Consider the following 10,390-nt stretch of genomic DNA (forward strand, 5'->3'; position numbering starts at 1 on the left):
AAGAAATGATCATGAATAATTATTATAGCAAGAACATTTGTCATCCAGTTCCAATTATTTAATTGTACGCAAACTCATAGATGAAGCTTAAAAACAAGCTTCAAGCGTTACCGGTAAAAGAAATTCTTTGATGATATAATTAATTAATCATATTGATTCATTTTGAATATTTGAAACATGCATTTTGTTCAAGATTCAAAAATGTCTGGTCGTTCTTCCCGCTCCTTACAGGATTCCGATAAAATAAAAAATGGCGACTATAGAGCCAATCAGATGACGAAAAAAAAGCCAACATGGCCGATAGTGTTGCCTGATTGTCTCCATAATTTTTCCAGATCTTTTCAATAGTTGGGAGCCAATCAGATTAGATAAAAGCCGCAACATGGCGACGACGACTCGCGATTGGTTTTTGTTTTCCCGCGAAAAAACGGGGGCTCGTCAAAGTTAACCTAACCTGACCTGTTGTTTGTGCATATTTCGTGTTACAATAAAAATAGGCGTCTGTATAAAAGACTTGTAGTTAGCGAGCAATAATAACGATGGAGGGGTTTGATCGGCCAGATACATTCTTTGTGGAACATTTTTCGACCGAAGAACCGGACGATGGAAAGCAGCTAAAATTAAAACAGTGCAAACAGAAGTTCAAGGAGTTTATCCGGCAATTTCACGAGGGCAATTTTAACTACAAATATCGGTAAGCTTGCTCAGCTAAAATCATACATCATACGTCATATCATGTTATAATATCATATCATCATATCATATTATATCATACATCATCATACATCATACATAGTATATTAAATTAAAATTCGGAATCAAAATTTGGATATTCGGTTGACAAGCACTCCGTAGTTCTGGCTGTCCGGGTCCTTGACCTGGTGATTTTGACCAAGTTTTATCATTGTTGAATTTTTTTTAATGATTTTCGTTTCTCAATTTAAGGGCATACCGACTGAGATGGTTTGCGATGTATAGAATTCATTGCACAGTCGTAGGTTCTTACGTCTATTCAGACGTATCCGACCCCGAGCGAGCTTTAGCGAGCGAGGGTTTTAAAGCTAGTCTTGAATAAAGATGATACATTTGCTCGATCGAAGATTTGCCAATAGTTTTTGTTATCGTTAGTTAATTTCGACGTCGTTTGCAGGGATGCCTTGAAACGGAACTATAATTTGGGTCGGTATTGGGTCGAAGTGAATCTCGAGGACTTGGCTGCATTCGATGAATCCCTCGCAGAGAAAATATATAAACAGCCCCTTGATTATTTACCAGTTTTCGAGGAGGCTGCCACTGATGTTGCTGACGAACTCACCGCACCTAGACCTCAGGATGAAGAAAAGGTCGAGGACATTCAGGTTCTCCTTTCATCCGATGCAAACGCTACTCCTTTCAGGGGGATGAAGGTACGCGCATGTAGATTTATTTCAATCTCGTGCAAAACGGTGGTCTTCTCAATTTCAACGTTGAATTCCAGCAAAGATGATTGTGCTGCTGTGTTTTTTCTGCCACTAATACAAACATCTGTTATTTACAGCACGATGTTGTCTCCAAGCTCGTTAAAGTACCTGGAATCGTAATATCTGCATCAGGAATCAGGGCAAAGGCGACAAGAATCGCGATACAATGTCGAACCTGCAGAAACGTCGTGCCTGACATAGCCATTCAACCAGGCTTTGAGGGTTACCAAATGCCACGGAAATGCAACACGTTGGTATTATTTCCTTGATCGCGATGAAGATAATCTACCTACCTCGAGTAAAAAGCAATTCTAATCATTTAATTTCATACCAGTCAGCAGACAGGAACAGCCTTAAAGTGCCCGTTGGATCCGTACTTCATAATACCAGATAAGTGCCGATGCGTCGACTTCCAGGTGCTAAAGCTGCAAGAATTACCGGACAATATTCCCCAGGGTGAAGTGCCCAGGCACTTGCAGCTCTATTGCGACCGCTATTTGTGCGAAAGAGTTGTGCCAGGAAACAGAGTCCTCATACTCGGCATTTATTCGATAAAGAAAATCGATAAGACTGGAGGACGACGCGAAACAAGGAACAAGGCAGCAGTAGGCGTTCGAGCGCCGTATATCAGAGTCGTGGGGATTTCCGTGGACGGTGACAACACTGGAAGTGGTGAGCGGTCGTTTAATTTTGCCTTATTCAATTCTGAGCTATCATCTGATATCTTTCGTCACCTCATCAGGTACGCAAGCGCCGTTTACCGCGGCCGAGGAGGACGTGTTTCGCCGTCTGGCTGCCGATCCTGAAATCTATGATAGGATATCTAGAAGCATTGCGCCGAGCATTTTCGGCGCTGAGGACATGAAGAAGGCCATCGGCTGTCTGCTCTTCGGCGGCTCGAGAAAGAAAATGCCCGACGGCTTGTGCCGCAGGGGCGACATCAACATTCTCATGCTCGGCGATCCTGGAACGGCCAAATCCCAGCTCCTAAAATTCGTTGAACGCGTTGCTCCCGTTGCCGTTTACACTTCAGGAAAGGGTAGTTCGGCCGCAGGTCTCACCGCGTCCGTTACGCGCGATCCATCGACGGTGAATAGCTTTCAACAGTCCCCCCCCCCCTTTCTTCCGCCTTTTTTTTTTGTACCCTAATTACAGCTGTTGATCGATATTCCTTAGAGAAATTTCGTCATGGAAGGTGGAGCAATGGTGTTGGCCGATGGTGGAGTCGTCTGTATAGACGAGTTCGATAAGATGAAGGAGGATGACAGAGTCGCGATTCACGAGGCGATGGAACAGCAAACAATATCGATAGCGAAAGCTGGGATAACGACGACCCTGAATTCGCGATGCTCGGTTCTTGCCGCAGCCAATTCGATATTTGGCAGATGGGATGACACCAAGGGCGAGGAGAACATCGACTTCATGCCTACCATATTGTCCAGATTCGACATGATCTTTATTGTCAAAGATGAACACGATCAGGCCAAGGATATCACACTGGCTAAGCACGTGATGAAAATACACACCAACGCCGGTCAGATCACCGAGCAACAAGCTGACGGCGAATTATCATTGAACCTAATCAAGAAATACATTCATTACTGCCGAACGTGAGTGCTTCACATACTTTTTCGAGCAGAGTTAAATTTTCGTAATCGTTTTTTAACTACTAATTGATTCATAGGAAATGCGGCCCAAGAATAAGCAAGGAAGCTGGCGAGAAGTTGAAGAATCGTTATGTTATGATGCGCAGCGGTACTAGGGAGCACGAAAAAGACACCGAAAAGCGACCGTCCATACCAATAACCGTTCGTCAGCTCGAAGCCATCATCAGAATAACAGAATCACTTGCTAAAATGAGGCTACAGTCGTTTGCCACCGAAAATCACGTCAACGAGGCCCTCAGGCTCTTTCAAGTGTCGACGCTGGATGCTGCCATGAGCGGATCTTTGGATGGTAAGTTGCAAAAAAAATTTAATTGTATTTAACATGTTTCTACTTAAATTCGCGCTTGTTTAGGAGCGGAAGGCTTTACAACGGACGAGGAGCACGAGATGTTGACGCAGATTGAGAAACAACTGAAACGGCGTTTCGCTATTGGATCTCAAGTGTCTGAGCAGAATATCGTTGCCGATTTCACCAAACAAAAATATCCCGAACGCGCAATCTACAAAGTTATTCACACGATGATAAGACGCGGCGAACTACAGCATCGCATGCAGCGAAAAATGCTCTACAGGCTTTCTTAAACTACACGCCATTAGAGAGATGCACACAGGTGGTAAATTTTTTTAATGTTCGTTTTATTTTACAGTTCATTTTTATTACGGCAAGATTCTGAACTATTTGTTAATGGTCCAACTCGTCCTTAAACGGGTAATGCGGATGTTTTTCGACCCTGAAAAAAGCAGGTAACAAGGGGACAAGTTGATGACGGAAATCAAGAAGAATCTTCGAATTGAAAAAAGTTTCACTTTTTTCTACTCACCCCTTAAAGAACAGAAAGTGAAAAATTCTCCCTTCCACACCGCGATCCAGCACGTCTAGCGAGTTCATCTCGGTTTGTGTTAGTTCGAAATCGAATAGATCGATGTTTTCCTTGATCCGCTGGGGACTGGCACTTTTCGGTATAACAACGACGCCCGCCTGCACAAGGTGGCGCAGCAAAACTTGAGCCGTCGTCTTGCTGTGAGCCGCGGCAATTTCTTTAACGACCGGATGACCCAGAAGATCGGGAAACTTCTCCGCGTTGTAATTGTACTTTGTTTGAAAATGAGTTTTCGCTCCGGGTGAGGCCAGCGGACTGTAAGCGGTCACCGCGATGTTGTACCCTTTGCACAGCTCGCGCAATCGCTTTTGTTGCTGATAGGCGTGGAGCTCGATCTGCGATTGAAATTATAACGGGTTTTGTTCTTTGAAATTATAATATATTTTATTTCTGTTTTACCTGTAAGTTACTTGGTTTTATGTCAGCATTATCCCAAATTTCCGTTAATTGTTTATCATTGAAATTGCTCAATCCGATCGATTTTGCTCTACCATTTTTAACCTGTTTTTCCATTTCCTGTGCAAACGATGAAAATTATTTTGAGAATTCACGGCTTGATTTTTTCTTACATCAATCATTTCTCTTACCTTCCATACAGAGACGGGGTCCGTGTTTAGATCCAGCTTGTAAAAACCGTCTGGATCAATCGTCGGAGCGTATCCATTGGGGTCCTTAACAAATGCAAATGGCATGTGGATCAAGTACATGTCTAAGTAATCAAGTTGTAGCTTTTCCAATGACAATTTCATGAACTTCTCAACGTCGCCTGGTCTGTTTCCGTAATGGGGGAGCTACAAAATAATTTCAAACTATGGAAATATCGTAGTGGCGTAGCCGCAGACGTCCATGAATGTCCCGTACTCCGTATGTATTTTCTTTTCTATACTGAATGATATCTTGTACTTCATAAAAAAAATTAATCCGAGTATTCAATAAACGAAATAAGATACTCAAGAGATTCACACTTTTGACGTAATGAAGAGATCGCGACGTTGACCGCCCTTGTCAAACCATTTTTTCAAGCTTCGTCCAATGGCCTCTTCATTATTGTAATTGAAAGCCGTGTCGATATGCCTGTACCCGTTTTCCAGCGCGGCTTCGACGGCCTTTTCAATTTCCTCGGGCCCTGACTGAAATATAAATATTTTTCGGGACTGTTATCAAATTTTATGAAATGATCAATTGACGATCTTTAATGTTTGTAGACCACGTGTCGCAAAATTTTTTGTGTTACAATTTACCGAGAAGACGTAACACAATCACCTGCCATGTCCCAAGTCCGACTGTCGGAATCTCGAAGTTCGATGACAACCGTATATTTTGCATCGCTGTTGCAGCCGCCGGTATTCCCTTCGAATAATGCAGTGATAGGATAGCGGATAACCCGATTCCAAGTCCGGAAGTATTCCTCCTGAAAAACGTGTTGCATAACTCGATTATTTTTAGCCACGCTGGGCTTGTGCAAAAAATTATATGTATGCCTGTTCAACATAGGAGGGTATGCAATTTAATTTGTACCTAAATCAATAAGCGTTTCAGCTCCGATTTAAATGACGATGGACAGTAGGATCGGTTAATCACCGTTTTGTTGCCTGTGCGATTTACCAGGCAACGATTGCGATTTATACCGGTTACTAAGTATTGTTTAAATAACATTCAAACTACGTTGATCAATCTGCTTGTTCTATCGCGGATTCTGCGTTCCGTTAAGCGCTATTTTTAACCATCGTAAAAGTTTGATGTTTGCGTTTGACTAAGTTTTGAAATACTGGCGCCGCGCCAGTCCCTGACGTTTAACGGTTCGTCACGTCGACGACAGATGGCGGATGAAACAAATTGCACTGCCAGTCTTGCTCTGCGCCGTGACTGGTTCAGGAAACACGCTTAGCCAATCATAGTACAGAGCATTAGGTGCTACTTCCATGGGTAGTGTTAAAAAAGCTCAATGATATATCAGCGAGAGGGAAAAACTGCGAATTACGTAAAGTTTTCTTCAACGCGTGAATTTGATTTTTCGTTTCAACGGATTCAACAATAGCAAGTTCAATTGGAAAGCAAAGCGAGACACTTGAAAAGAAGTAACCAAATTCGGATCGTACACACCACATTCTGTTCGAGATGCGATAAATCATCGTCAGCTATTCGAAAGAACCTTCGCCAAGACCCAACTCCCGAGGTTATGTTTCACGTCATTCCGGCTTGACTGGATATCCTCTTTGAAATCAACCATGTCGAACTTCAGCCACTTCCTAAGGGCACATCGGTTCGAACTCATCGCTTGCCCGGTTTTGGCTATTGAATTTTACATATGGTGGCGAATGCAACAGAGCGAACATTGGGGCAGTAAACGGGAGCCAAGTGCAGGTGTAACTTCCTTGCAATTTGCTAAAAATATGTCAAACGAATCGCCGATCAAGGAAAGTGACTTGAAAAAAGCGCTTGATTTGCCAAAGAGTTGATCGAAATACGTATCCGCGTATCGAGGCTTCTTGTAAATGATCCATGTAGTTTGATTCATCGATTCTAATCTTCTCTCACCTCTCCATGTAAGCAGGTTTAATACATCATTTTAATAAACAGTTGACCCAATGTCATAAGAATATGTTCATACATTGTATTAATTTATGATGGGATTCTAAGAGTTACATAAAGAACTACATTTAATACATACCAGAGAATGTAACAAGTCTTGTAGTATCTATCGACAAGACTAAGAAGCTAATCAGAAGGATGGTAAATTTCTGAACCGTGTCGATTAGTTTGATCAGCATTCTTTGGTTGATTGTTTCATTTATTTCAAATTACATATGAAATCTTTTTTAGTTGATTTAATTATCTGTGATTGGGCGATCGTGTTTCCATGCTGTAGGTAATGAAAATGCAAAAAATGAAAATCAAATACTCTGGTAACTATAAAATTATGGGGGGGGGGGGGGGGGGGTAATAAATTGACACACTGCTAGTAGGAAAATTAGATTATTTTGAAAAATAAATTAAAACTATCAACAATACAATACTTCAATGATTTCTAACAGAGTACAGCGAAATAATATGCAAGTTCAACTCACAATGCATATTTATAACATTGTAAGCACAACACCCTAATTTTATACCGAGGTCAATTGTGCCGTTACAATTACCTCACGTCACATACACAGTATGTGCACGCGTGTAAATAACTAGACTCTTTTTAAGACGTGACTACACTTAATTAAAAGAAATAGCGGAATAAAACAACCATGGCGACGACCCACGTTGGAACAACTCGATCTCGTGCCTTAAAAGTTCTACCGTCAACGGGTTTTGCACGCGAAAATAGACGCGTGTGTTCCGCTTCTAGTGCCGTCTGTAGGTCCTCGTTTCGCGTGATAAGCGCTACTTGAGTCTCCAAGTCTTTCCTAACCGATCTGTACCCTATTAAAATTTGATACAAAAAAAAATTAACTGACTAACCAATTTTTCAGTGTTATTTGAGAATCAAAAAACACTTGGGCTGAATTTACCGAAATTCGGTGATCCGATAAGCGTCAAACAGGGCTTTTGTTCTCCAGGAAGGGAATACCAAAGGCCTTTGGCGTGATAGGTCCACCCTGAGCGGACAAATTCCCAAAGTGTAACTCTATCTTTCTGTCCGCTCCTCACACAGGATTTGTAAAACGATTCTTCAATTTTTGTGTAAGCCAACGGAATGCCGCCAGCGATTCCTTTAGCACCTAAAAATCACAAGTTTGAAGGTATCGATTAGGTATTTATAAACAAAGTGCAACTATTTTTAGTAGAAAAATTGTTCAATTCAATCAATTTATACTTCAATGCCTCATCGGCTTACCGTAAAATCCATTCGCAGTTGGGTGAGCGGTGAGTAGGTGACATGTTGCTTTGCAATCATTGAGCAAAGCTTTTCTGTACATAGGGATCAGGTTAAAGTAACCGGTCGCAAGTTTAAGCGTAGCGCCTGACTGCGCCGTCTGAAGAAGCCTTAATGTCACTTCGCTGTCATGCCTGATGTTCAACTGGCCCATTTCGATTAGAGGAAATATCCATGTATCATATTCCGAGATTCCATCTATTAGTGCTTGAAAAATTGGTTCTGTGAAATTATTTTGAACTGGTAGACTTCCAATAATATTTTTATCCTCTAGTACACGGTTATATCCTTTTTCTTTTACCGTGTTTCGTAATCTCTGATCTTTTTTCCATCTCCTCGTGAAACAGGGATTTTATATTCCTCGCGGCAGCATCGGTGAAGTTTTTCCGTCTCCCTTTGTAGGGATGTATGTTTTCTTCCGATTTGAACGTCGTTGTGCCGTTGGATTCCAGTTTGAAACTGAATTCGCTGACTCTCTCAACCAGTTTGGAATAAAAATCGCACAACTCTTTACAGTCTTCTATAACAATGTATCTGTCTTGACGATTGGTGAAATAGTCGTGACTCAAGTTTGCTCTAAAATAAATATCAAAACAAACGCAATTAGGGTAATTTTCAACCATCGTATCGCCTTTATCCTCTTGAATCCCTCAACTCACCCACTGATTATCAAAGTATCATCAAACAGGTACAGTTTCATATGCTGCAGGCCCACAAGTTCGTTAAATCGATCTGGTATCAGAGCCTTCAAAATACCACGCAGCTTTGGAGTGTGGTAAAGAGCTACGCTGCACGATTTACCCCACCGACCTTTCAGCAGAGGTTGAAGCATCGTTCGTGAGTTTTGCTTCCCTCTTGAGCCCCTCGTGTAGTCCAGCAGAATATTTATCTTCACTGTACCATTGCTCCTTTCCAAGTTATCCCCTAAGGCCGCGACCTGATTCCGAAATCAAGTCGATGAGTTAGCTAATAGTCAGTCAGGCTTAACTAACGAATGATGGGAAGTTATGAAGTTCTTCTGACATCTACTTGGATAGTTGAATACTGACCAAGTTTGATTCAAGCTCTCCAGTTCCGAGGTACAGAGAAGCTAGAGTGATTCTTTTCTGAGCAGTGTGGCATTTATCGAGTAACAAGTTGTAGAACGCACTTGGTTCGTGAACAACTGTGATCTGGAACAAGTAGCGAGCATAAACTGTACATTGCTGGTATCGCTTCAAACAGCAAAGGTACTATTTTTTTAATTTCTTTGCTACCTTCGAACCATTAGTAGGAAATCCTGGAGAAGCCTTATGAAGCCAGGTGAGACTGTTCATCTCACAAGAGGTAGCCTCGACCTCGACATATTTCTCGTCATCAAGCATGGCTATTTCTGTTTTACACCTGGCAATGCAAGTACTCGAGGCATTAGGCCGTGGGTTAAGTAGCAAATTTCCACGAGTATTTTTGAGATTGTAAAATCTGTAACGTCATTTAATGCAGCACTTAAAACCACTTTTGAATATCAATTCCATGATGCTGCTAAAAATTTTCAAATTCAAAAATCGCAACTCGATGTTTGACTTCCTGATTTCGGATTATAGGGTTAGGTTGGGCAAGGTCAAGATGAAATTGCGAAATTTAAATTGAAATACGTAAAACAACGGGACGGTGATGAGCTGAAATTGTTTTCTCACCCACCTTTTCAACGTTCGTAAAATTAAATGTTTCATTAGAACTAAACTTTGCCAACGCGTTAATAGTCAAGACACATTTAGTACCAAACAACTTAAATCGAACGGCAACCGTCCACGGAACAGAGTCACGCGCAACTAAACGTCCCACTGACGCAACTGTTCAAATCGATCACCTCGATCACCAAACCAACTATTAGTCCCAGACGAATAAGCTATAAAATCGACTGACTTCTATTCAGGAAGAACTTAGGTTAGCCGATTTTTTCATAGGTTCATCACAGACGGACGAACATATTTTCACCTACCCCCCAAAAAGTTAGGTCCGGATTTGTCCGTAACGATTGTTTAAACTTTTGAGACCCCACATTTTGTTAAATAACGTCTTTGTTGTGGGTTGTACACGAAAACTGTTGGAACAAAAGTTGTTCGTCTCATTCTCGATAAAACAAGCTATCGTGAGATCAATTTCCTCTATTTGTTTAGTTGCAAAATGCAAAATGCCGTGGAAAAAAAAATTTACATTTCTTGTTATAAATCGATGAATAAACAACGTGTGGCTTTGAAACTCATGGTACAGGTAATATGAAGTGGCTTCAAAATTATCGTGCAAGGCTTTTTTGGCTGTGTTATATAGTTGAGCAACAATCCGCGACAAGCCAAAATCCGTACATCGTCTGCCCTTTCTTATTTGATTGGCCCACGGGTTGCCGAAAAATCTTGGAGTCAGTTCGTTACTAGTACTTTCCATAAATAAAAAAAATAAATTTTTATACTCGAAAATCATAATTTTTGGGCGACTTGAAATTTTTTGCTTTTAAACAAATAGAGATATCTCCGA

General features: G+C 41.3%; 3 protein-coding genes across 4 annotated transcripts; 1 reads left to right on the forward strand and 2 right to left on the reverse strand.

Moving 5' to 3' along the window:
- Positions 1 to 419: 419 nt before the first annotated feature.
- Positions 420 to 6,608, forward strand: LOC124186286 (DNA replication licensing factor Mcm5). Of its 2 annotated transcripts, none has more exons than XM_046577844.1 (9): positions 420 to 694; positions 1,151 to 1,406; positions 1,538 to 1,710; positions 1,795 to 2,132; positions 2,203 to 2,549; positions 2,637 to 3,070; positions 3,145 to 3,416; positions 3,480 to 3,741; positions 4,607 to 6,608. In XM_046577844.1, exons 1-8 carry the CDS (start codon positions 540 to 542, stop codon positions 3,707 to 3,709), a joined length of 2,205 nt encoding a protein of 734 aa, XP_046433800.1. In that variant the 5' UTR covers positions 420 to 539; the 3' UTR covers positions 3,710 to 3,741; positions 4,607 to 6,608. The 2 variants fall into 2 exon arrangements, with proteins under 2 accessions (XP_046433800.1, XP_046433799.1); XM_046577843.1 differs by having other exon boundaries at positions 3,480 to 3,738.
- Positions 3,743 to 6,247, reverse strand: LOC124186291 (1,5-anhydro-D-fructose reductase-like). The gene is made up of 7 exons (XM_046577851.1): positions 6,112 to 6,247; positions 5,272 to 5,419; positions 4,974 to 5,138; positions 4,596 to 4,799; positions 4,408 to 4,524; positions 3,949 to 4,343; positions 3,743 to 3,858 (listed from the first exon to the last, which is right to left on the reverse strand). Exons 1-7 carry the CDS (start codon positions 6,138 to 6,140, stop codon positions 3,810 to 3,812), a joined length of 1,107 nt encoding a protein of 368 aa, XP_046433807.1. The 5' UTR covers positions 6,141 to 6,247; the 3' UTR covers positions 3,743 to 3,809.
- A 360-nt stretch (positions 6,609 to 6,968) lies between the features above and the next one.
- LOC124186289 (CDP-diacylglycerol--glycerol-3-phosphate 3-phosphatidyltransferase, mitochondrial) lies at positions 6,969 to 9,798 on the reverse strand. Its single transcript, XM_046577847.1, has 8 exons — positions 9,557 to 9,798; positions 9,133 to 9,337; positions 8,926 to 9,048; positions 8,536 to 8,813; positions 8,178 to 8,452; positions 7,838 to 8,074; positions 7,512 to 7,721; positions 6,969 to 7,422 (listed from the first exon to the last, which is right to left on the reverse strand). Exons 1-8 carry the CDS (start codon positions 9,586 to 9,588, stop codon positions 7,220 to 7,222), a joined length of 1,563 nt encoding a protein of 520 aa, XP_046433803.1. The 5' UTR covers positions 9,589 to 9,798; the 3' UTR covers positions 6,969 to 7,219.
- Positions 9,799 to 10,390: the final 592 nt, after the last annotated feature.

This window comes from Neodiprion fabricii, chromosome 7 (genome assembly GCF_021155785.1).
Source record: "Neodiprion fabricii isolate iyNeoFabr1 chromosome 7, iyNeoFabr1.1, whole genome shotgun sequence".
In the NCBI taxonomy this organism is placed as follows: Eukaryota; Metazoa; Arthropoda; class Insecta; order Hymenoptera; family Diprionidae; genus Neodiprion; species Neodiprion fabricii.